Genomic DNA, 27,543 nt, shown 5'->3' with positions numbered 1-27,543 from the left:
AGGAGGATCCCATGGAGGATCCTGACAAGAATGGATAAAGGGCCACTGATGAATTGATGACCATGGTTTGGTCAACTACCAGAGGTAGGATTGGTCGATCACTACCGGAGGTTCGTTCAAATTTGTAAAGATAGTAGCCCCCTTTAACGCGGCTTACTCATAAGACTGAGAAGTTCGAATAGACAGAGAAATGCGAGAACAGCTTTTAAGAACTGAAGCAAAGGTTGGTGACGGCCCCTATGTTGGCGTTGCCGGATGGAAAAAGGAGATTTTGTGATTTGTAAGTGACGCTTCGCATAAGGAATTAGGGTGCTTCTTAGCGCAGCAAGATAATCGCGTCTGCGTCAAGACAATTAAGGTAATATGAAATTCGATATCCCCGCCCATGAGCTTAGGCTCGTTGCAATAGTTTTACCCTAAAGATTGGAGGCACTACTTGTATGGAGAGAAGTGCGAGAATTACCTAAGCCATAAGTGCTCTAGTACATTTTCACGTCACAAAGAGCTCAACATATGCCAGAAGAGGCAGTTAGAGCTAACCAAGAATAATGATTGGGAGATTCTTTATCATTCGGGGAAAGCCAATATGGTGGCTGATGCCCTTAGTAAAAAGGAGAGACTCAAGATGATAATGCCTTTTGGAGAGTTTATAAGAGATTTTGAGAAAATGGAAATAGAAGTGAAGGTAACCGGAGCCGGTACCGAAAAGCTGTTTGAGATTGCAATACAGCCCGAATTATTGGAAAAGATCATATTGTGCCAGAAAAAGTTATGAATGAAGGTAGAGAGCCAACAATTAGATAAAAGATTAATATCGAGAAAGATGATAAGGGAATAATGAGGTATTCCTATAGAATTTGGGTTCCGAAAGTTCAAGAGTGTAAGGATGAGAACTTAGATGAGAGCCATAGTTGAGGAATAAGATTTAGAGCAAACCCTGAACGCGATAGTCAGGGAGGTCGCCATCAAGATAGAAGGAACCCATGACATAATGGAGTGGAAAATGAGGATTTTAAATTAAAAGATGACCCCGATTATGGGGAGTAGGATGAAACATTTCATAATAAGGAAACAGAAAGTCGAGTAAGGAAAGGAGACCCGAGACGGTACTCCTATACGGCAATTCATAGACCTGTCTAGACAGAACTTAGACTATTATCCCCAACCACCACTCTGAGGAGACAGTGCGGTGGGAAATTCTTTCATGACCTTTAAGTCGCTAAGCTCTCAGAGTTCCAAGGAACAAGCTGACCCAGTCGAGGGAAGAGCCTGGCTAAAGGAAATAGATGAATCATTTGAGATTCTAAATGATTGACGAACCACAAAAGACTGTTTTGTCACTTACCCTCCCAAGAGAGAGACCACCCGCTGGTGAAAGGCCAAGGAAGGCACGGAGCAAGAGATTATAATAAACTGATTAAAGTTCAGCCAATTGTTTTCGGGATCGTAATTCCCAAGGTTATGGAATAGTGTAAAAGCTTTAGAGCCAGAACAAAGGCAGACGAGTATGATGAATTATGAATCTAAGCTGTAAAAGTTGTTAAGATTCGTTCTGAAGACGCGAATCCAGAATGACGGGATATTTGAAATCAATGCTTATGTTGTGTTGGTTCATGAAATAATGATAAGAGAAAGGAAAATAAAAAGGAATTGAAGTGGAAAGGAATAAAAAGGCAACAGAGTTTGAGGAATGATAAGGGAGTTGGGTATGAGGAAACCCTAAAGACTCCTATTAATAGAAATAGAAAAGTATATGATCGTCAGGATGAGGGTGATTCACCATGAGTTAAAGTTGACGGTTGAAGGCATAAGAGATGCATATAGTTTATCCCCTGTAAGTTGGGAGGATTCGAGGAAACCTTGAGATAATTCGAAGGATAAATAATGAGACGCGGATAGACTAAGGGGATAAGAAAGTAAGAAATTAAGAAAATTGGATGAAGGAAGTGACCTTCAAGAAGGTGAAGTGTAAGACCGGTGGCATGATACCCAGAAAGGGAGACGCCAGATATGAAAGATATCCCAACATTGAGGTGACTGTTGAGATAAACAACAAAAGTAAATAAGGAATTATTAAGAAGAAGTTCACGTTGAACACGACCAATATCTTCCAGAACATCCATGTTATCGTTACCAGATTAGGCAAGAAAAGCGGATAACCGTTGTTATCTTTTGGAGGCCATTTTGATTAACCTCATTTTGTATACAGATGTTATTGTGAAATTAGGCATTTACTATCGAGGTGGGAATGATTGAATAAGATACCCATATCAGGGATATATGACTTTATTTATCCATGGAAGGATGCTTGTACCTTTTTAAAGGTGGAATTAAGGATAGAACATCGGTAACTTAAAACGAATCCTAGGGGAATGCATAAAGGTTGGCATTTCACCCTTAATAGGGATAGTATGAGTTTTGACAGTATGAATTGGAAAGGATTAAGGTAATAATAACCTTTAAGGATCAGTGGAGAAATTCTTCAGAAGTATATAGATAATGGTTCTACTATTAGTAAATGGTATTGTGATATGCCCTGTATCTAGGGAATACAGGAGGAACGATTGAAGGATAACCTTAGAGGTTTTATAAGGAAAAAGGTAATATTCAAAATTCTCAAGAATGGAAATGGGGATAAAGGAAATATGACGTAATTATAATGATGCCAAGTGGGGCACGTGTTAAACCACGAGAAAGTATGGATCAAACCAGTAAAGGTTGAAATTGTTCTAGGCAATTAGGACTTAAGATAAAAGATGTTCTAAGTATAGTCGAGAGTCAGTCGTGACAGTGATTAACCTCTAAAGACTGAGGCAATAACTTATGGAAAAATGGTGATTTTTTTTTATTCATCAGATTTTAAGGAATACATCTTCACATAAGCTGTGATTGAAATGAGGTAGAAAATTATTTGGAGGTGGTTAAAATGACATTGACTGTAAGGAAATTGTACTATCAGGAAAGGCCAAAGAGGTGGCCGACACTTTAAAGGTAAGAGGATAATTATAGGCACTTGTGCCAAAGGAATACAGTGATGATGGTTAAAACTGTGAAGGTTGTATTATGGTTTGGAAGATTGACATTCCTTCTGATGACTGTGCAATACCCAACCGTAATAGTAGTTAGTAAAGGTTTAATTCGTGTAATCGCCATGAGCGGGCTATCTATCTCAGAAGATACTATCTTGAGATAAGCCAGGACCATAGTTCAAAAAGGACTAAACAAACCTTTGAGTTAAGTCTTCTATTGAAGGCATATGATTAAGAATGGTATTAACCTGCTATCGTTGCTTTGAGCGAAACTCTTCTACAAATTTTATCTGCTTCATGTCATGAAAGTACGTCAGAGTTTGGAGTGTTCTTCATGAATTGTGATTGGTGGTTATGTTAACTCCTTAGGAGAATTAGATACGAGATGTATGGACTCCGTATGGTTAGTTATTAAGACTTCATGGAAAATGAATGACTACAGTAGGTCAGTGGTGGACCATAGTAAGGCAGTAATGATTCTGCGATTAATGAGCTGATTACAACCGTGAGAGTTGTATTGGAATGGGTGTTGAGATTGAGTACCACTAATCGGGTAGTGGTAGTGTATAAGTTATCATTGATAGACTAATTAAGTAGAGTATCTACCTAGTGAATAATTATTCTTTCTTATCAATAGAGAGTCGTATTATTATACGGGGAAGGTTGCGGTGCAAGCATAGAATTCAAGTAACGATGATGTCTAGAATGAGATCCCAGATTCGATTTTCGATGTCGAGGGAGTTTCAAAGGTGATTATGTATAAGCTCAAGGAAGAGTGTGGGTCCATAGAATGATGGACGGGATAGCGAAAATATTTAGGCATGGGAAATACGAGGCTATAATGCTTGATGCTGATATAAATACGTATATGTTTTGTTCTCCTATGACAAACCTCTATAGTTCAGAGGTAGGTTCCAAGCCAGATATTTTGTGGCAGTATATTTTTTTCATATATACAATTCTCTTCAATTCGTTCTTTTCTCTTCTTTTCATTTCATGTAAGCTGAGAAGAACAACCCTTCCAGAAGGGGAGGTATTGCCGAATGACTATCTATCTGTGTGATAGAAGCCGAGTAGGATACCAGCTATTGTTTAATTGCTTGTCAAGTACTAAAGGCTGGCCACCTTCTGTACTAACTATGCAATATAACAAGTGTTCATGATCATAGTGATCTCTCAACAAATTCCTTTACTTCTATTTGATTGATCAAATTTTGGAAAATAGAAACAACTGAAAAAGGAGTAATAAAGTGGTGGTAGTATGCGGAATGGGAACACATTCGTGATACTAAGGTTGACGTGGTTATTAAAAGGTTATAGAACGCTAACGAGCAAAAGTATAACCAGTATAATATTAGGAACGGAAGGTAGTAGCGATTACGAACTGGAAAAGAATGGGTATTGAGAAGCAGAAGCTCTAATGATAAAAGCTATAATGAGAGTCTGTGCAATAGACTTGAAAGAATTTGGAATGATCACTTAATTCGGATTGAGTTATCTTACGACAATAGATCATATGTCATTATCGAGATGTCGCCTTATGAGATCCTTGAGGGAAGATAATGTCGATCTCCTTTATGTTAGGATGAAGTTGTAGAGCGCAAGATGCTCGGACCCGCAGTAGTCCAAAGGACCAAGGATATGATAGATCTAATCAGAGGACGGCTGGTAGTAGCCCAAGATGGACATGATAAGTATGTTGATTTGACACGAAAGGATAAAGAGTATGAAATAGGGGACCTAGTAATGTTATAGGTATCCCTTGGAAAGGATTGATGAGGTTCGGAAAGAAAGGAAAGCTAAGTCTACAATTTGTTGGACCCTTGGATATATTAAGACGTTTGGGAAGTTAGCATATAAGCTAGCCCTAACCCCGAATATGTAGCAAGTTCATAACGTGTTCCACGTATCAATGTTAAGGAAGTGTAATTCGGATGCCAGTCAAATAGGGGCATATGAGCGCATAGATATGCAACCCGACGTAACCTATATGGAGCAACCAGGAAGGGTTATAGAGTGAAAAGGAACAAGTGCTTAGGAGAAGGATTATCAAACTAGACAGAGTTTGGTGGTAGAACCACAATGTGGAAAATTGACTCGAGAGTTAGAAAGTGTAATGCTAAGAAAGTATCCCCATTTGTTTTCTATCTGATTCCGGGACGGAATCCTTTTAAGGAGGGGAGACTGTAATAACCCCAATTTTTGAGAAATTTTGAAACCCTTATGAATAGTGTTTTTGCTGAACGAGAAAACTTTTCATGCCACGCTATGTAGGGGTTCTGTTATTGATCTTATGGGATATTATTAGTACTCTATGTGGTATATAAGTGTATGTAAAGATCGTCAGAATCCAATTCCGAACACTTTGATTTTTCCCGGAAATCCACAAGATACGGAGAGAATTGAGTATAAGGTAACAGGATAAAAAGGATTGAAATTAAAGGATTATAGGAGAGGATCATAAATGGAATATAATATATTGAGAAAGGTTAAGGGAACCTAAGTAATAAGATCCCGGGTATGATCCCTCAAACGATAAACGAGAACGAAAGATAAGCGAACCGTAAAACAAATAAGTGACCAAGAGACAAGCTTGTACAAGAAGCCAGGGATTGTGACATCATCAAACCACAAGGTGTGGACAAGTGGGAGCATAATGACATGTGCAAGGTGACACAAGCATGACATAGAAGGGAAGGAAGTGTGGTTGAATTATAACCACACAAAATCAAGGTTAATTAAGTCATTAACCAAAAACAACACAAAAATCAACCAACCAAGCAAATCATTTCATTTTCATCAAACAAAACACAAAAATATCTTCTTCCCAAGCTAGCTCTCGGCCCATTTCTTAAAATTTGAAGATCCAAGCTCCACCACTTACTATTTAGCAAGGTAATTATCTAAGCTTCCCCATGGATAGTTACATACTTCCTATAAGTTTAAGCTTCTAATTCCAAGCCAATCTTTTTCTATAAATCAAGGAAGAAGATGGTGAATAGTAACCTTCAAGAAATAACTTTAGTTTTCTTGAATTTTTATGAAAGATTAAGGTTATACAAGCAAGGATCAAGGTTCTTTTAGGCATTCAAAGCTCTTGGGTTGTGTTAGGAAGCTTCAAGGAGGTATAAACAACTTTCACCTTTAACTTATAGTTTGAACTTTGAGTTTTGATGAGTTTATGGATGGATTAATGTATATATAGAAATATCCATGTATGAATAGCAAGATCCATGTATGATAGATGGTTTGGTTGGATTTGTGGTGATTTTGGATATGAATCTTGGTTAATGGTTAATGAATCTTAAGTTATGGTTAGTAGATCATGTTTGTGGTTGAATAAGTTGGAAAACCTTGAGATTATGGACTGACCTTGCCTTGATATAAGTTGTGTTTGAGGTATTGATGATGGTTGGGTGGTTTGTAGTGAATTGGTAAAGAATTGGAGTGGTATAAATATTGGTAATCGCGTAAACATAGCCGTCGTAACGTCCGATTTTCTTTAGACTGTTTTGTGCATAACATTAGGACCCGAGGACCCCCTGCTAGATTGTGACCACTGCCATGTTTAGGTAGCTCATGTTACGAGCTTCGTTTTGATATGTAGTTCGTTCGATTCCGATGCACGGTTTAGGAGAAACGACCGTTTCAAGTAACGGCGTTTCGCGAACGAAACTTTTTCCCTCGCCTTACTTTGAAACATAGGTTAAAGACCAAAAAGGGTTAATTAATGTATGAAACATTTATGGTAAGTGTGTTAGGCAGTTGGTAAGACATTCGCGAAGGAATCGCTTTAAAACTCGTAAAGGTTAAATTATTAAAAATGGTGGAGCCGAGGGTACCCGAGTGACTTAAGCGAATCAGTAAGCGCAGAATAAGCGTTAGAGTCTAAGTTAGTTAAAGTATAGATTTACAAGTGACTTTGGTTTAATTCCAACTTACTTGTTGTTTATAGGTTACCAGACTCGTCCCGAGCCATTCGTAACCCCAGTCGCTCAGGCAAGTATTCTATCCGTTATACTGTTGTTGTGATGTATATATGTATATGCATTATCTTGCGATAGATGCATGATGTTTATATTAGCAAATGTTGCGATATATTGTAGCATGTGATATGGTATATATGCATGCCTGTTTCATATTCTTGAAATATATATCTGTTGGTTCAAATGCTTATTCGTTGCATAATACCTATGCTAGAGATAAGCGGTATTTGCGTATACCCTTAGTATAGGGACCCAAAGGTGAAAATATTTTCTAAAACCGGGAGTCGAGGATCCCGAGTAGATTTTGTATATATATGGATATGGATATATATATATATATTTATTTATATATGGTTATAGTTTTCCAAACTATTAATCGAATAAGGTTTATTCGATAACTTTAAACTTTATTTATTATTGAATATTATTTCGAATATCATTCGAGGGCTTATGACTCTTTTATATTATTTATTGAATATTATTTGAATATTCATTCGAGGACTTATGACTCCTTTTAATTATTTATTGAATATTATTTGAATATTCATTTGAGGATGTATGACTCCTTTATTTTATTTAATGAATATTATTTATAATATTCATTCGAGGTATTATGACTCAGCGTATTTTATTTATTGAATATTATCTGAATATTCATTTGAGGATCTATGACTCCGATTATTTGCTGAGGTATATTCTTTATTTTATTAAAGAATAAGGTGTAAATAATCAAACTTATTTTCGGTTATTCAAATAAAGATAATACTTTTATATAAGTATATCTTTGGTTATTTAATATTCGTTTTAAGTATAAGTTTTAAAACTTCTACTTCAATTATTTTTATAAAGATTATTCTTTATGGGAATATTAATTAAAATAATAATATTCAGTCATTTTCTAAAATATTCTGGGGACTGATTTACTTCATTAAATCAGCCTTACTCCAAACACTCTTTAAAGTGTTTTCGAGTCTTCAAAATGATTTTTAAAAGTCAGAGCGGATCCCAAAACTCATTTTTATATTTAAGATCTTCCTTTTAAGGGGATTTAAATACTCGCTCAAAACCTGGGGAATCCGGCTCTGTGGTGTATTTTATATTCGCAACAAGGTTGCAGATTTGGTAAATGAATTGATTACTTGCCCAACGTTCGGGAAGTAAGCCCCTCTCATTGAGTCGGCATAAGCGACAGGCCGGGGTACGGTCTATTATTGTGTAAGTGGCTCAGTGGGAGTCCATCAAATGCATAAGTGGCTGAGTGGCAGTCCAGCATAGGTCTTAATTATGACCAGGGTGATGACCAGTGGGGAATTCGTCCATCTACTAGTAGAAAAGGTTACTTATTGGTATCTTTGCCTGATCAGCGAGATATCGGGTTTATGCCAAAATTCTTTTCCTTTCCAAAGTTCATTGGATGTTTCAAACTCTGTTCATACTTTACATAACAGAGGTTCCAGGAAATGTTTAAGAGATATATATATGTGGATATATATATATCGGGACTAAATAAAGTATCTCGTAACTTTATTTCATTCAATAATATTTCAAAGATTGAATCTATTCAAATCTTGTCTTGTAGTCTCATCTATGTGATGAACTTTTGAAACTGATTATAACTTGAACGGTGGTAGTTCAAGTAGTATTGGGAAAGATATAAGTATATTGGGGTATTTGGTAACCTCATCTTTTAAACTTATATCTAATTAATAATTGTCTTATGAATGACAAAGATTTTCAGAAAAACGTTGAGACAAGGTTAGATATATGAGATCACCTTGCAACGATATTTTTTTTATATACAGTTATACACTGGGACTTTGTGTATATTATGCATGGAAGAGGACTTCCAATATTTTGAAAAGTATATATGTATATATACTGAATATTTTGCGACTTCATCGCATTAAGATATCAAACTTGGTTCATTTCTTTTGACCAAGACTTTCATGAGTATTATGAGTAGGCTCATATATTGTAAATCATTATACATATTATTTTGGTGGGCTTGCTGCTCACCCTTGCTTTATTTCTTCATCACACAACAACAGTTAGGAGAGATGGCCAGACCCCAGCAGACCCAGCGCAAGCGCGTGGGAAGCGTCCCGCGTCTTCCCGTTGATGTTGTAGCTGCTATAGCTGCAGAGGTAGATCTATTGTAGATCAGACCATCTACTTTTGAGAATCAATTATGTATAATTATAACTTGTGGCAGATAATGGCAATTAACTGTAAATTTATCAAGTAATCATTTTGGGTTGTAATAACTTTTAAATTGTGGATTCAAAGACTTGTACTTATTTAAATTTCATCTCTGAGACTATAACGGGTTGTGGTGTGTGTTAGTGTGGGGTCACAGCATAAGGTTATTTATTATTAATTAAGTGAAGTGATATTGTGGAAAGAAAGACCGTGACGACCCGGATCCCCGACCCCGGATCTGGGGGTGTTACACTTGTTAAAGTACAGGCATATCTTGAACAACAGATTATCCTTCGGATGGGAAATTAATCCAATCCGAAATCCGAAATTTTGGATATACCAAATACAAAGGTTTGAATTTAGATTTGAATTTGGATTTCAACCATACAGAACTGATACCCGATCGAAATCCGAAATCTAATTCAAATATTTACAACAAAAATTCATTTGTGATATGAATACTTTTAATATGTTTGACTACTTATTAATTAATGTATTTTAATTTCAGCTAATATTCAAATATAATTAATGGCATGTTTAAATAATATTAAATTTGACTATATTATTAGTAATCTTGGATACCCGAAAAATACCCGACCTGATCCGAAACCTGACGGATTTGGATTTGAATAATCCGAAAATATTTGGATATTACAATAACCGATCCGGATCTGACCCATTGCAATCCCTAATCATTATCCGCGATTGTTATATATTTTTTATTTTACGTTAATTTAGCCGGATTACTGACACGTGCGCATATGTGTCGGGGCCTAGCTGATTGTCAAAGACCCACATCCTTATATACCAGTGTCACATAGTAATGAGGCCCACGTGTCATGAATTCCAACCGATTGTTAAAATCGGTCATTTGTTTGCCCTTAAGTCAGAATACTGTTTGAAAAATCTATGTTTGTTGTAGTTAGAGTTGCACAAAAGGCCTACCGGGTCGGATTTTGACCGGACCTTAAAAAGTTCGGGTTTTAACCGGGTCGCGCTTTTCGAGCTTTGACTTTGACCGGGCCGGACTTTCCGAAAATATCAAAGCCAGTTGGGCCCTCGAGGCGGGCCTAATCGGGCTTTTTTCGGGCCGGATCGGATCGGGCCGGGTTTTTCTAATTTAAATCGGATCGAGTTTTATTAGAGATTCCGAAGACTACATATGTTAACAACTAGATCATCGTAAAGATGTATTAGTTTGCATGGAATATTTTATGAAAATATTACTTCATTCAAAACATTTAAGTTCGGCAAAAAATAAACATGTTTATAAGATAATATATTTTATCAAATGTTATCCAATTATATATAGAATAATATTATTAATCATGAATATGTAAATATATATATATATGTGTTTAAAGTATTATTGATATTTATAATAAATGTAAATTCATAAATATATAAAAAAATATTAGAATAAACAGATTTAACCGGGTTTTTTCGGGCTTTTAACCGAGGTGGGTCGGGCCGGGTTTTGCCTAAAAATATATGGTCCATCGAGGTTCTAAGTCCGGACCGGATTTGACCGGGTTTTGACCGAATCGGGCCTGGTCAAATTTTGGGGTCCGGATTTTTTGTGCATCTTCAGTTGTAATAGACCATTTCTTACATTCTTATAAAAAAATGAAAAAACATATACTATTTTCTGAAATAATTATAGTTAAAATCGGTTAAACCGACACTATGACCGAACTCGAACGTAATGTCATATTCTTGTCTTTGCTGTGTCAGATTGTTTTTAAAGCTTACAACCTTTGCTAATTTTGTATTATTTCATTTTTTTGGTAGACGTTACTCAAGATTGTGTTTAAATCAAGTCATGATCATTACAAACTGCTAATTACTTGTGGATACCACTCTCTCGGGATAGATATAGTTGATAACATATGTATGGGTAAGTTAAGACTACCCAATCTTAATCATCAAATTCAAGGCTACCGTGACAGTTGTCAGAAAATATTTGAATAAAAATTTATTTGTATTTATTTTATTTGATTTGTAATTTATGAATTTTGAATTTTTGTAACTCTTATATTAATGTCATGATTTTAATTTGATCATTAATTTTGAGGTTACAAAATTAAATACTTTTGTAAGTTACAAGTTCATTTTCTCTATAAAAGAGAGGCCTTGTCTCGTTGGTTTGACATACACAAGAAATACATACAAGCATCATTTATCATTTTTCTTGCATTCCTCTTAGAGTTTAAGATTCTTATTTCTGTGAGATAGAAAGTAGTATTTGTTCGACTCGTAGAAGACGGGTCTTGTAGTGCTGAAAATCACATTTGGTCGTTGTATCATGGGAGACGGAAACCGCATCACCTTCAAGCACACACTCGGAAGCGGCTCTGTTTTAAGGATAACGTGGTGTTCGCGTGTCTCGAACTATTTATTTTGATATTTTGTTCTTATATTCAGGTAATTTCTTCATTATACTCCCTACAATAATATATATATAGAACAAATGATGTTAGATTTGATTTAAAATGGATATCAATACTTAGAGCAACGTTGATTTTTAGTTGATATTATTGAATTATATTTAGGTTTCGTGATTAAATAATGTGACAATAATAAAAATATTCAAATATTGAATTAAATTTATTTTTTTTTAATAATTTTAACTAAACACTTTAGTCCATTAAGTCTATTTGCGATAGCACTAATTTTAAGGTAATATTAAAATGACACTCTACATTAAAACAATGAAATTATTTAGATTTGAGTCCCTCGAGTACGGGTGACCGTTAAACCGCAAAAATCGCTCGCACCGCTTTATATCGCCTGCAAAATATGATTTTTAATTTTATTTGGTGCGGTTACGGTTTGAGTTGCTGATAAACTGCGCAGGGTGGTGCAATACAATTTGCGGTTTGATATCCTAACATTACGATTAAAACCGCCCCGCACCCCAATTATATATATATAGACACACACACCAAGAATCAAGAGAGAACCTCTTAAAAAGAAAACAACAAAATCCTTTTTTAAAAAAAAAATCATAAATTTTCTGAATTTTTTTAAAAATTATTGTTTGTAATTAACTTTATGGAAGTACTATGAAAATTAAAAAATATTTATACTTTTTTTGAATTTTAAAACTAATTTATAAAAAAGAATTTTGTTGTTCTCTTTTTAAGAGGTTCTCTCTTGATTCTTGGTGTTCACGTGCCTCGAACTATCATCAAGAATCAATCACCAAGAATCACGAGAGAACCTTTTAAAAAGAGAACAACAAAATCCTTTTTTAAAAATTAGTTTTAAAATTTAAAAAAAGTGTAAATATTTTTTAATTTTCATAGTGCTTCCATAAAATTAATTATAAACAACAATTTTTAAAAAAATTCAGAAAAATCATAAAAAAATATTAAAAATCTGCTTTGAATCTCATAAATTTTAAGAATCTGTTTTTAAATCTCATTAATTATAAAAAATCTATTTTTGAATCTCATAAATTTTGAATCAAATCTTAATTTTAAAATTTATGTAATGATTATTATAATATTAATGAATAATTATTTCTTAAAATAAGCTAAAAAATATTTAGAAACTTGTTTTAAATTAAAGGTTCTCTTTTTTCATTTTTAAGAGGGTTATCTCTAGAATCTTACTCTATGTATATATATATATTATATATATATAAATATGTTAATATAGTACATATTTATTTCTTATTTATTATAATGCTAGTTTACATATTACATATAACCGACATATTTTTATTTTTAATAAAAAACATATTATTTTTAGCTTCATTATTAGCTAAAATTTTATTATATTTATATGTAAATTTTAATAAATAAGCCACACAAACCGCAACACACCACATCACACCACATTTTCGTGACATTTTCGTGATGTGGTTTATGTGTTTTTTTTGAGGTTACGCGGTGGCGGTGCAGTTTGAAAATTTGATCAAACCCTATGTGCAATTTGATATGTTGTTTGAGTAAAAAAACCACATGTGCAATTTCATTTACGGTTTGAGTAAAAAACTGTATAGCCCGCATTGCGATAACGCCTACCATCAAGGGCCGAATCCAATTTTTTTTGAAGAACGTGTAACCTTTGGAAAAATATGAATGTAATATTCGTATAAAAATTTTAATCATTTTACATGCCAATATTATTAATAAATTTATAGATTTTTTAATAAATATATTAGAACTTAATCGCAAATGTGATGTGCATGACAAAAACAAAGACCTGGCGCGGGCCAACATGACAATGTCAATATCAAAGCGATGGTTACCAATGCGCAGGTAAGGACAGTATAATCTTCCAATCAAAAGTTAATATTATAACTTCCCAAGTATGAATGAGGGTCAACAAATTTATGAGAGTAAGCTCATTGTGGTGCCCCATCTTTTTTCTTCACTAATTTTCACATGCTCAATAATTTCATCCAATACAAAGTTGAATACTCTGCTCTAACTTGCTTATATTACTGCCTGTATATTCAGTTAGTGACCCTCTGAAACAAGCAAGAACTTCAACTGAATCTCTCTCTCTCTCTCTCTCTCCCTCTCTCTCCCTCTCCCTCTCTCTCTCTCTCTCTCTCTCCCCCGCCCCCCCCTCTCTCTCTCTCTCTCTCATCTCTACATAACCTTTGTTATGAGGAAAGTTGTTGAAGAGTGCATAACAGAGCCATCACGCATCATGGGTAAGTCATGAAAGTTGATATAATTATTTTTGTTTTAGACTGCTCTGTTTTGGAATTTGGATCACTGTTCCGAATGATTCTCAAGTCTAGTCTAAAGAAGCCGGTGATAGTTATGGAAGTCATGTATAACTCTTCAGGGTTCTATTTCTTTTTCGACTAGTTCTTGGTAACGTCATTTATGGACCATTTTGTGAAAAAAGGTAGAATTGTGGCAAGTTTTGTTCGTTACACTCTTTTAACACCCCATATATCATGCCTTTATTGTGATCAGTATACTGTACTTGTACGTTTGTTAGTTTTTTGGGCACACACCTTGATATCCTCATATATTGGTGTTGCTCTATCACCTATGAATTGATGAAACAGTTACCAGTCCAAGAATTAAGAGAAGTTTGATGGTATAATACAAATTGATCATCTTCGCCTGCTGTTTAAGTACTAAATACATCATGTCCTATATTTTTCCAGCTCAAGAAGCTAAACCAGCAGTTTCATCTGAGAATACAAGTGCAAGAAAAAATCTCCAACAAGGCTTCTCGCTAAAGCGATACAGTTGGTGGATCCAAATGATCATCTATTCAATCTTTGTTCTCTGTGGTCAGTCTGTCGCCACACTCTTGGGAAGACTTTATTATGACAAAGGTGGAAACAGCAAATGGATGGCAACTCTTGTTCAAACCATCGGCTTTCCAGTTCTCGTACCTTTCATCTTTCTCGTGTCAAACCAAAAACAACCTGCAGAAGATACCAACAGAAGAAAATATTCTCCGATACTCCTTTTATCGCTCTTTATCTTCCTTGGTGTTTTCCTTGCTGCGGACTGCATGTTATACTCAATAGGCCTTTTATACCTTCCGGTCTCAACTTATACTCTCTTATGTGCAAGCCAGTTAGGCTTCAATGCATTCTTTTCTTATTTCCTCAACGCACAAAAATTGACTCCTTTTATAATAAATTCTTTAGTCCTGCTTACAATATCTTCTGTACTTCTTGTTTTCTCACCTGATTCTTCGGATTCAAGTACCACGAAAGGAAAGTATGCAATCGGATTCATCTGCACTCTAGGCGCATCAGCTGGGTATGCTCTGATGCTCTCTGTAACACAGCTTGCCTTCCGAAAGGTTCTGAGAAATAGTAGTGTTAGGATGGTGGTGAAGCTGATTATCTACCAAAGTGCAATTGCAACTGTTGTCATACTGATAGGCCTGTTTGCGAGTGGCGAATGGAAGACCTTGACCAAAGAAATGCAGAACTATAAGCTAGGAAACCTCTCCTACTTGATGACATTGGTATGGATTTCAGTATCATGGCAGATTTTCAATGTTGGAGCTGTGGGACTTATCTACAAGATATCTTCTCTGTTCTCCAATGTGATTAGTACTTTGGGATTGCCTATTGTTCCTGTTCTGTCTGTCTTCATTTTCAATGACAAGATGAATGGAGTGAAGGTGGTTTCTATGGTTTTGGCTATCTGGGGATTTGTATCATATATCTATCAGCACTATATTGATGATTTGGAGATCAAGGCAATAGCTGAGAATGCTAACAAAGTTACTGATGAAAGAAATGCTAATCAAGTTTCTGAAATTCCACTTGTGGAAAGGTGACAGGGTGATTTTAAAATAGAAAGGGTGGCTGGCACCCTTTTGAAAAACAAATCATTTTGAAGACATATTTGTAATCGCAGTCACCAAATGACACGAATACAATTGTAAAACCATGGTATCACCGTAGATCTTAAAAATATAAAGTTAAAGATAAGATTCAATATATATGAGATTGTTCTTTTCTTCAAATTATTGATCACAAAAATTGAACCCTTTTTAAATTCTTGATTGCACAAAACACAGTTCTTCAAAAGAGTACAACTAGTTAATTAAAAAACTTTTAAATTTCTTAATATGAAATGTCTATTTAACATATACTCTATCAAAAAAATGTATTTAATAAATATTTGTTGGACACACGTGTGATTGCTTTCGGCATAGTTTTGCTTGCTATTACAAAGCATGATAACAAACCAATACACAAGGTAGCCGAGGCACTTATAATGACTTCGAATATTGATTCAGAAGTCCAAAACTATTTTGTTAGCTTGTTGCAGCAACTAATATTGTTTCCTACTTTCAAACCACATGTTAAATTATGTAACTGTCTTTTGAAGAATGTAGGAAACAAGAATTAGTATCTCCCGAACTTGACATCTCTTTCCTTCATTTCAACAGTTTGGCTATAGAATTCCGACAGAGGGTTGGCGAGGAAGCTTAGAAGGCATTTCTCCGAATGAAGTAATAGTCCGTTACATGAGACGGCCTACGTAATGTGCTCGTGGATACTTTCTTTGTAGTTGTGGCCATTGCACAAATAACTGATCAGCCATGTGTAACTTGTACAGAATAATACCACTAAGGGATAACCTCTTCACTCGTGCTATGCTCTCTACGTAAAATATTGATGACCATCTTATTCCTAGCACCTGTAAATAACATGTTAAAGTTCTATGCTGATCTATAAAGGCATCAAGAAGAATGAATACTACAATACATATATATTACTGGATAACACTAACCTTGAAAAAGAATGCAATTGCACACAAAGGTATACAAGTTCCAGGGCCATTGCATAAAATCTATTCAGCAAATGTTGAAGTGAATTGAATACACTTATAAATGAGAATAGAGTAATCTGAAAAACGAAGGTAGAGGTAACAAGTGTACCACTTGGGGCTTAATTTTCATCATCAGCAACAGGGCATGAGCAACAGCAAAAATGGTAGTTCCAATGGAGGTTACATAGGACTGGCCTACTTCACGGCTTCTATATATCTGCATGAACTGAGCATTTTCTCCCATCCTGCCTCCTATCTACAAAAAATACAAAATTATAAAATATACTATCATCTTTCTTTTCTAAATCATGCAGGTATCTAATCAGAATAAGCTTCTTTATCAGTAACTGAAGAAGGAAGATAAAGTTCCCTGAAACAACATATACAGATCTGGGAATGATAAAAGTGCACACACCACCTTATCTGCTAGCTGGTTCTCAAATACACTAGCTTTCTGAAGGCTCATATTATCAGTAGCAGCAGCAATGTAATATCTTGGATAGAATCTATCTGCTTGCAGCACTGACAAGAGATTTAGCATCTCTGCAGTGTGCCCCCCTAATTAAATTAAATAAACAACCAGAAGAAAGTAATAATCAGATACTAAGAACATGATAAGAAACCATCCGGAACATGGACAGAAACAGGCATCACCTGAGCCCAGGATAATAAGTGTACTGACAGGCTTTGTAGACTTGGTTTGAATGGGTTTGCTGCTACAGTAGATGACATAAAATATTCGAAGCACAACTGACATGAGTGCTATGGTAATTATAACTATAACATTGATTGCCATTGTTCGGAAACAGCTATGATCTTTCTTTGCTGTTACTAGACCATGTCTTTCACTGCCTGTCATAGAGAAAGTCAATACAATTAGACAGAAGTGTCATATTTATTACAAAACTCTTAAAAATAAAAAATGAAAAACATCAACCCTTCACTTAGTCACAGTAGTATGTTGGCTCCCTTGCATTTGTAGTACAAAATAAACTGAAAACTAAAATAGAAAAAATAGGATAGGTCCATCCAGTTTAGCAAATATAGAATAAAATATTGACGTCCTACTTTGATACAAGCCAGAAAAATTGAAAATTCGATATGTAAAACTATGTTAATTTCAATTATGAAAACGATTGTCTAACATTCATTTCATGGCATCTAAGTTGAGTAGTCACTTCAAAATTAAAGTTGCTACATCAAGAGAATGTTGGATTCTCACCAAGATAATTTCACTAAAGATAATGTAGGATAGAAATTGTATTGCAGCTTATCCATATTGAATTCTCAACGTGTTTGAATTTACCTTTTCCATTAAAATCATATTATCTATATATTCAACGACAAGTTAAGATTTTCTTTTATCCACATACACTAATTATCAGTTTCTTTAAACACCAAAGCTTTATCAAACACCATTTCTACCATCAACTTCTTCAATATCTTCATCAATGGAGATAACTCTCTACCCGTCCTCATGAGCCATGTTGGAAAAGGTTCATCATGGAAGTTACCACCTTCGTACTGTATCGGCTAACTATTTGAACCGCCACAAAAATTTTGAGTGTTGGAACCTCCACCATGATAATAGTTTGTCCATCCCTTATTTGAAATTCTGTAAATTGGGTGCTCCTCCCATAACCTTATTCAACACTTAAGGGTGTTTTTCCAAACTTAATATTGGACTCATACGAAGATGATTCTTCCGCTTGGATTTCTTTTACTTGGACGTACATGGAGACATCACCAATCCCCTTCTGTATCTCCTTATGTCTGTGAGTAATGCTCAATAACCTACTCACATCATATCACAAGTAATGTGACCTAGGTAATATTTTCTCGCAACATTTCTGATACCAAGTTATGGATACTTGAAGCTCAGTAACATTCTAATGAGTAGGACTTATACTCATCAATTCGTAGACAATATTTCTCATCTCTTCGAATGTTGTTACCACAATAATATAGCGCATAACTTTGGGATAGCAAGAATAATATATATCATCATCTTTTCGAATTAATCTTCCTCTCCAAAAGATGTTGACATTAATGTAAACTTCCATTTTACGTAAGATGAAGAAAATGGTTTTTGAAGATGAAATGGTGTTTTATAAAGCTTTGGTGTTTGCAATCGTGTATGAAAAGGTTTTTTGAAGAAAATGATAATTATAACCAATCTAAATAAAAGAAAATCCTAACATGCGGTTAAAAATTTAGATAATATGATCTTACAGGATAAAGGATAATCCAAACGTGTCGACGAGAATCCAATAATCTAATATGGATAAGATGCAATCCAATTTCTATCATACATTATCTTTAATACGATTATCTTCTTGAGAATCCAACATCATCTTCATGCAGCAACTCTAATTTTGAAGTGACTACTCAACTTAAATGTTACGAAATGAATGTTCGACAGTCGTTTTCGTAGCTGAAATTAGTATAGTTCTACATATCGGATTTTCAATTTTCCTGACTTTTATCAAAGTAGGACATCAATATTTTAATACAGACCAAAAAGTTTTGAAATAAGTTATGGAAAAACGTGTTTTACAGGCTCCTCAACATGCCTTCACGAACTAGTTTTATCGAAATTCCACCCCGTGAGTCATTTTGGGACCTCAAAATGACAATATCACGTATTATATTTTCCTTTTTTGGCTTGTTTCGAAGTAGGACAACAATTTGTTAATACCCAAAATAAAAAAATGTGGGAAAGAGGCCGAATGGATTAAAACCTTATTGTTGGATATTAAGTTTGATGGGGAGGCAGGCGATGATTAAGGTTTAGGGGTTTCAGAGAGAACTCTCGCACTCAATATCAAAATCCAATAATAATAATACGATGAATTACAATAAAAAGTGCTATATAGAATAAACTACTTCCCTAAACAAACTCAAATCCTAATTAGCTAATATCCTAGATTAAAAGATAATAATTACTACTATATAACTATTTGGGCCTCCAAAGCCTAATATATTGTTGCCAAATACTCTCTTTGGGCTTATTGACCCATTGTCCTACATCAATTCTTCTATGGTGAAAAGAACTCGACTCCGTCGAGTTAATAGAATCACAAGAAGCACGATAGAGCACAAAAGAACCTTGCATAAGCGGAGAACGATCACAAGTCAGAGTATATCGACAACCAGCCTTAACAACTGTATAAGTGTGCAATATGATGAGCATCTCGATCAACAAGCCATAAACTCCCCAAAATGACATCACAAAGCTTCAACGAAAGAATGTCACACATCACTGTATCATTAAATCTCCCAATTGAAAATTTCACCAAACACTTTTCCAGAACACGCAACTTTGTATATTCGATCCATGTTATATCATAAGGTTCAGAATGCAATTCCACCTTTAAACCCAACCTACAAATTTCCTTCTTAGATATCACATTAGTACAAATCCCGGTATCAATAATAAGAGAACACACCTTACTAGCACATGTAACTCTAGTATGAAAGATTTGTTGGCGTCGTAGGCGGAGATAATTCGCACCCTATTGCACAACTCCAAGATTTGTTGCCTTCTCTAAATGACCTTCGGCCTCAAATCTTCTTTAGTCATATCAACATATAAGTCATCATAATTTTCTTTTTACCATAATGAATCTTTTCGAAATGTTCATTATAGGAAAAGGGCACTCTAAAGTTTTATGCCAAATTCCTTTAAGTATCTACTAGTGTTAGTACCTTGTAATAAGAATGGAGCACGGTTAAATTTGCTAGTAACCGGTTGTTGGCCTTGAACGGAATCTGGAATAACATATTCATTCCTTGACGGGCTACATAATGAACTCCTCCCACTGCTCCTCTCATAATATCAAAATCCAATAATAATGATTTGATGAATTACAATAAAAAAGTCCTATATATAATAAACTACTTTCCTAAACAAACTCAAATCCTAAATAAAATACTTACTATACAACTAATTGGGTCTCTAAAGCCTATTATATTGTTGCCAAATACTCTCTTTGGCCTTATTGACCCATTGTCCTGCATCAAAGTTGTGCCTAGTCCGATGCCTCCTATATCTATAAATTGTGATGGTCAAAATACCATGTCTACAGCTTTTAAGAGCACATACAATGGGCAATCTAGACACATAAGCTTGAGACATTAGTATGTGAAACAATTGTTGGAGAATGGTACCTTGACAATTGTTTATGTGAGATCGTGTAAAAATCTTGGGGACCCGTTTACAAAACCTTTATCAAGAGAGGTTGTCAAGACAACTAGTTGTGAAATGGGACTAAACCTCATTAATTAAACTATTTGGTAATGGTAACCCGACATTTCTCTAATAAGTTATTAGTTTAAATGTTTAATGGGTAATAACAAGTTAATAAGATAATTGTAATATTGACAAATCTAGTCCCTACAAGTGGTGTCAAAATCGTCCGTTATGTGAAGAGGCTGAGTTAGACTCTTAATATGTTTTGGCTGTACAGGTAGTGTGTTAAAAATAACAGATACACATTGAAACATTTCACCTATGTGAACTAAGAAGTGGTGCCGCTTCTTACAAGAGTTATGAGTTTATTCTTAAGAGAGTTCATGAGAACAAGATTAGTAGGCAAAACTTCTGAGAATTACTACTTGAAATATTAAGACAATTATATGTATGGTATTCTCCGATTTTTCATATAAATGACTAGTTTAATGCTACGAAAACTAGAATTCTGATAAGTTTTGAGATGCTTGTATTAAGTACAGGTTTAAATCGAAAATACCTTTATTATGTATATTGTTAATGTGTGGATTAAGTGTTTTGAGATTATTGATTCTATAAACAAAAGTGGGGGAGGCACTTGAATGACTAAAAAGTAGCATTTTGAGTTGCCAAGGGGAAAAACGGAGAAAAACAACAATGGCAAACATCATTTCAAACAACGTTCCAGCCTGTTTGAAATTGCCAGCTCCCCGGCTATACCATTTTGCTAACCTGAATGGACCTATCCTATTTTTGCTATATTGGTTCTCATTTAACTATAAATGCAAGGGAGCCCTAACAACTATCCCCTCTACAGAATAAGCTGAATACACTTGACACATGAAATTCTACTAAAACTATTAGTTCCAATCCAGACTCTCCTACATAAGCCGGCATATACTTAGAATAGACCTCTTTATCTTAAAATTTGAAATTTTACAAATGGTGGAAATAATTGCAGCATACTTTGGGCTTTGGTAGAAATGTAAATTTACAATCTACTACAAGTTTAAGACATTATTACATTGAACTAAGGAAATGTTAAGCACTAATGATTTGTAACTTATCTTAAGGCAGCGCTTGCACCTAAGGCCCAGCTAATCGGGATGCTGGGGCATATACTAATGGATATAATTACACTTCATCAATCATATAATAAGAATTTAGATTCAATTTTGAAACCTGGGAATTAGTGGAAATCATAGTTTTACTTTACCCTTTTCTTGAAATTTATTATAGATAGAAAAGAAACAATAAAAAAATGAATTCAATGATAAATATACATGCTTTTAGCAAGAAACTAACAAGAAAAATAACAGTGTTTAAGGGGTTGAAAACAAATTAAATTCTGTGATTTGAGTTTCAATTTGGAAACATGTGCACAGTGTTATGACCTATGGAACATGAATAAAGTTAATTACCTGAAAAGGGTAAATTTTTGCCGGAATATTGGAGGTCAGTTTCTTCTCCGGCGACGAGGATTCTTGTGAACCTGGATATACAGTTCTAAAATTCTGTTAGCGTTTGTTTCTATTTCTGTGAAATGAAAAAGTAATTTGCCTATTTCTGTTTCTTAATTTTCTAATATTTACAAGTTTTACCCATTTTTGAAAAATTATTGACAAAAATACTCATTTATGATTGAGATGATTTTGTTTTTAACCGATGAGATACATATTTGATAGTTATTTAAAAATTTTATTTATCCCGTTATATTATAATTTTAAATATTTATATAAATAAAAAATAATTATAAAAATATAAGAAATATAATAAGATGACATGTGATCGTAATTTAGTAGAATAAGTAGATTATGTGTGATATTTTAATAATTTAGTAGTTTAGCGGTTATATAACATTATTTTTTATAATAATAGAATAAGTCGTGGTCGAAGTTTAGTAAAATAATTGACTAAATCTAATAATTTAATAATTTAGTAATTTAACGGATATATAACACTATTTATTTATTTTTTTAATAATGAGGATAACCGTTAAACCAAATTATACTCCTATAATCTACATAAATGATATCATTTCTCAATCTTAAATCGGTTATACCAAATTATTTTGAGATAGACATTTTGTAAATGTGCTATCCCACACAATATATTTTTACATATTTACCGATTACATATCTTATACAAATTAAATACCTATTTACCAAATTGAATATTCTAATCATTAAAATTAGTCATTTCTTCTTTTGTTAATTTTCACAAAAAAATAATTATTTTGAACTTCTATAACTCACGGTCCCCTTATCTAATGTTAATTTTAATATAGTTTAAGCTATTAATCAAATTAACATTTACATACCAATTATGGTTATAAATTATAGATTAAATATACTAATCGATAATCTGTGCAAATTAGGAGCTTAAAATTAAAAATATTAAATTTACTAGCAATCCACGCAAATCATGGATTGAAACTGAAAAAATATAATAAATAAATAAAATAAAATTATATAGTTATAGATAATCGAATATATGTGAAAAATAAAATAAAATAAATAAATAAAATTTATACAAGTATGTGTTTGTAGAAAATCGAACCCAAATTTTGAACCAATTTTAAATATAACAACCCTTACCTACATTTATATTTGTCCTAGACTTACAAAATTACAAATTATAAAAATTCTTCCCTGCAAGAACCCTTGTACCCTATGATTTGCAAGAAAATCAAATCTCTTAGTCTAGAAGAGAGAAAAAAACTTATATAATGATACATCACCATTATTTTCTTTAAATATTATATATGTATACTCTAACCTTCCCATTCTTTTTTTTTATCGTAGGTAACCCGCAGCCGCTAGCCTTCGGGTGCGCACTGGTAAACCCTACGGGTTCACGTAATAGCCTACAAACCACGTGAACTTAAACCGCATTTAAGCGACAGACTGTGACTCAGAAGGCATAATCATAAATTCTCCTCCCGTGGGATTCGAACCTGTGACCAAGAGGTTAGTTTTCCTCTCTTTAACCAACTGAGCCAACCCTTGCGGGCCCCATTCTTAATGTATATTACCTAGAATGTTAAATAATTATTATTTTATAAATTATACTCCTTATTTCTTTATTTGTCATTTTGACTTTTGCACAAATTTTAGACCGACTAGTTAAAATTATCGTTTTTAATTATTTTTTATAAATAAAAATAGACAATTTGTATTTTAATTAGTAAAAAATATAAATTAAAATAATATTTTTAACTAGCCGAACATTAAAATGTGTGCAAAAGTCAAATTGACAAATAAAAAAAATGATTAATAAATAACAAATATAGATAACATCATTGAAATAAATAATCTTTTAATTTCCAATATTTTAAGTAATAATAATTATATTATAATTTAGGGAGTCAAAATAGGGATTTCCCTTGAAAATGCTGTAAGAGCATCTCAAGAAACTCTTAGTGCCTTATAAATATTATAAATAATTAGGTTTAAGACATTCTAAGAAAATACAATTCTAGCAACACTTTATTATTATTATTAATATTCATATTAATATTATTATTATTATCACCCTTGCCATGCAGGGATGATTATCAAATTTTTATATAATATTTTTGAATATTTTTTTATTTAATTAAATTTTAATATAATAATTTTATTTCCTAAATAAATTTTATGTTTTTTTTGTAAATAATATATTTTTCAAAAAAAAGTATTTTTTGTACTTATATATTTATATATTTAGTTATTATTATATATTTATATTTGACCTTAATAACCTAAATATAACATATGTATTATAATTTATTTAATTTATTCGTTGTCTCATTTTTTAACATTATAAATTTATAAAAAAAATATTTAATCATATCACATAATATGTTTAATTAATTATTTTTCTTTTATTTATATATATATTTTTGACTTAATTGCACGAAGATGGACCAATTTATAATTTTTTTGCACAAAAATAGCTAACCTTAAATTTTTAAGCATCTGATTGCATTCCGTTACTTAACTCAAACGGAGTTATTTTTTTAGGGGTAAAGTTGAAAAATATTGATTTTAACTAATAATTTTATATAATGTCAGCTATATGTATACATTAAGTCATACGTAACCAAACCAAAATACTCAAGAACCAAATTTACACTTCTAATCATAACTTAATTTATCATAGATCATGTATTTATTAAAAGAAGAGTTTATGAGAGACGAATGTGTTTTAAGTCTTTGCAAGTTACATTACTATCAAAATACAAGTGCCCAGAAAACATTGTGTGATGGCAGAGTGCAACCAAGATAGAGTTTCAGACTATACACGAGGCATTAGAGCTTTTAAACTACCTGGGAGCTTTGGTTGATGAAGGAAATTTGGACAGTAGACGGGGAATATGCTTGTAGTCAGCTCAGAGTTCAGCTGTTTGATATTGGTTTGAAACCTCAAATTATTAGAATTGTTCAAAATACTAGACCAGATCGCCAGATTGTACAGTTCTCCGCTACTATCCCTCGCCAAGTAGAAGTTCTGGCTCGTAAGGTGCTGAACAGACTTGTGGAAATACAAGTGGGGGAGAAGTGATGTTAACAAAGATATAACACATGTACAGTTGGTGAAAATGAGATCAGAAAGTGTTGTTTTGATACATACCATACCAAAACAAAGAAATGAACTTTTGGTTTGCTAATATACCTTGTTGGTATGATGGCCTATCTGGTTGATCAACTATATTGTTCTTGACCTGTACATATAGTTCATGTCAAGTAGGAAAAATAGAAACCTACAGACTACAGTTATGATGGAATTATTACATATGGATATGGGAGTTCGTGGGACTTGGATGAAGATGGCCTGGATAAATTTGTTAGATGTAAGATTTTTTAAGTTGGGCATGGATAATTTTTCGAAAATTGTCTTAGAAATCGAGACTTTTGGAATTTATTTTCTCTGGAGAATTGTAATCTAGTTCATTTGAAGAAACTGATATTTCATTGTAATCCATAGACGACCTAAGTAAATTTTAGTTAATTTCTACCTCTTTACCTGGAAAATACTTGATGTACCAAGAAGTTGTGATTACTTTGAGATTCAATCAGGCAATTTGCCAGTGTATATATGATTTTAAGAGTAATGTATGCAATTTGTTGATTGCCACTAGTATTGCTACTAGGGGTCTGATCTAGATGTTATGGAACTTGAATCGGTGATTAACTTTGATGTCCCAGATTATTAAGAACGTTAACATAAATTATGTTCAGCCCATTCTAAGAACTCTCTCTGCACATGAATGATTAATCAGAACATGAAACCAATTGGTAATATAGTAGGCATGCTTCCTGTCATATGGGCCTGCTTCCATTTTAAAGATCAAAATGTAAATTAGATTCATTTAATCACGGTGTTATGAGAATTTTGTTCAATACAAAGCATTGAAATCTGCATAATGTGAGGTAGCAATTAGCTTGCATCATGGCTAGGTTCAATTTAAAACTCTGCAGTCGGGACTATATTACATAAACATTAAACATGTCATGCTATCAGAATATTTTGTGAATACAATCTGCGATTAATACATATAAATCAAATAAGTGTGTGCGTGAGTAAACGAAATCAAACAGAGAAAGGAAGAATATAACCAAATGGAAATCCTCGAGTCCAGTTGAAACTGTCTCCTTAAAGCTATTTCGCCTCTCACCGTATGTGCGAGTCGATAGCCTCCCAGGATAAAACGAGATACCAGTATAAACGATAGATCGAATATACTCTCAGCGAACTTGAACTAAGCCCGAGAACTACCACCGGAGTATTGGAAAATTTAAGACTGAAGAGACCGAGAATGAAAGAGAGGACTCTTATTCCCTTGACTTAATAAAACTGATGCCCTAAGACTCTATTTATAAAGAGAGGCTTGAAAGGACTTGTTTTTCTTTTCGATGTGGTACATGGTATTTATAAGAAAAACTAAGGAATAGGTTTGTGCTACTCTCGATGTGGTACAAAACCACTTTTCATATTAAAAGGTAAAACTTTGGAACATCAGTTCTCATTCACCTTTTACTTATTTTGAGCGTGTAAATATGCGTTGGAATCCCCTCGAAGAGGAGAATACGTTCCAATAAATACACACCACTAACACATAATGTGTCTCACTCATATAGAGTCTCAAAATGATTCACAACTTAGTCTAAAATACTAAGTTTGTCCAACAATCCCCCACTAATGAGATTGATGGTCCACTAGCACGCACTACATAGACAGACAGACGCGGAGCTTGACTTGGTGATAGTTCCGGCGGTCAGATATAGCATACGATAGGTAGAGAATGCTCCTTGAACCTTCGCTCGAATAAGTATATCGACTTTACTGGTAGACAGTATGACGCGATGTCCTTGAACTGTTCGACCGTTTGTGTAAATGATGATATACTCAATCACTATATCTTTCCTGACTCATTCAGTTCTCATGATTATGTCCATTTTGGCCATGGACCATCGTCCTGGTTCTGCAGGAGTTTTTAAAGAATTGTGCCTTGCAATTCTCCTTTGAAGCGGCCCCACTTCTCTCCCACATAGGTGATCTTTATCTTATAGAGTAACCCGCGTTTACTCAACTGAATTCCATGCGTTCACTCCTGAACTCCATGTATTCATCAAAGATCATTAAAAGCTCAAAGCTTAACCTCGTACCTTACGGGTCTCACTGTTTCCTCATCATAGGAACAGGCCAGGGGTTACCCCCACAGTGATTTGGTCATCATGATTTAGTTGTCCCATTGAACCAAGTTCTTGGGATCTCCAGTCAGCAATGGTTGGGTGTCCACCATGATGCCGTTAAGCAATAGGCTTAAGGCCCATCCC

The 27,543-nt window shown here is 33.8% G+C and overlaps 2 protein-coding genes across 6 annotated transcripts; one reads left to right on the top strand and one right to left on the bottom strand.

Annotated features, from left to right (window-relative positions):
* Nucleotides 1–13,550: 13,550 nt before the first annotated feature.
* On the top strand, nucleotides 13,551–15,657 carry LOC141671322 (putative purine permease 10). Its single transcript, XM_074477509.1, has 2 exons — nucleotides 13,551–13,883; nucleotides 14,352–15,657. The coding sequence occupies exons 1-2, from the start codon at nucleotides 13,835–13,837 to the stop codon at nucleotides 15,488–15,490; spliced, it is 1,188 nt and encodes a 395-aa protein (XP_074333610.1). The 5' UTR covers nucleotides 13,551–13,834; the 3' UTR covers nucleotides 15,491–15,657.
* Nucleotides 15,658–15,755: 98 nt separating this feature from the next.
* On the bottom strand, nucleotides 15,756–22,279 carry LOC141671323 (UDP-N-acetylglucosamine transferase subunit ALG14-like). Of its 5 annotated transcripts, none has more exons than XM_074477512.1 (7): nucleotides 22,144–22,256; nucleotides 19,600–19,875; nucleotides 17,146–17,343; nucleotides 16,907–17,049; nucleotides 16,601–16,747; nucleotides 16,453–16,512; nucleotides 15,756–16,359 (listed from the first exon to the last, which is right to left on the bottom strand). In XM_074477512.1, exons 2-7 carry the CDS (start codon nucleotides 19,718–19,720, stop codon nucleotides 16,183–16,185), a joined length of 846 nt encoding a protein of 281 aa, XP_074333613.1. In that variant the 5' UTR covers nucleotides 19,721–19,875; nucleotides 22,144–22,256; the 3' UTR covers nucleotides 15,756–16,182. The 5 variants fall into 5 exon arrangements, with proteins under 5 accessions (XP_074333613.1, XP_074333612.1, XP_074333614.1 ...); XM_074477511.1 differs by lacking the exon at nucleotides 22,144–22,256 and adding an exon at nucleotides 19,941–22,081; XM_074477513.1 differs by lacking the exon at nucleotides 22,144–22,256 and adding an exon at nucleotides 19,941–22,076 and having other exon boundaries at nucleotides 16,910–17,049.
* Between the last annotated feature and the right edge of the window lie 5,264 nt (nucleotides 22,280–27,543).

This window comes from Apium graveolens, chromosome 7, assembly GCF_009905375.1.
Source record: "Apium graveolens cultivar Ventura chromosome 7, ASM990537v1, whole genome shotgun sequence".
NCBI classification, from domain to species: Eukaryota; Viridiplantae; Streptophyta; class Magnoliopsida; order Apiales; family Apiaceae; genus Apium; species Apium graveolens.
The sequence above is the reverse complement of the archived record's forward strand: the minus strand, read 5'-3'. Positions and strand labels throughout refer to the sequence as shown.

What these genes read in the sequence shown, in the direction of transcription:
- LOC141671322 (XM_074477509.1), top strand. Translation starts at nt 13,835, where the DNA reads ATGAGGAAAGTTGTTGAAGAGTGCATAACAGAGCCATCACGCATCATG. An exon ending in AGAGCCATCACGCATCATGG is followed by an intron (nt 13,884 to 14,351) that starts GTAAGTCATGAA and finishes ATATTTTTCCAG; the next exon opens with CTCAAGAAGCTAAACCAGCA.
- LOC141671323 (XM_074477512.1), bottom strand. Translation starts at nt 19,720, where the DNA reads ATGTCATTTTGGGGAGTTTATGGCTTGTTGATCGAGATGCTCATCATA. An exon ending in TCGTTCTCCGCTTATGCAAG is followed by an intron (nt 17,344 to 19,599) that starts GTTCTTTTGTGC and finishes TCTCTATGACAG; the next exon opens with GCAGTGAAAGACATGGTCTA. An exon ending in ACTTATTATCCTGGGCTCAG is followed by an intron (nt 17,050 to 17,145) that starts GTGATGCCTGTT and finishes TAATTTAATTAG; the next exon opens with GGGGGCACACTGCAGAGATG.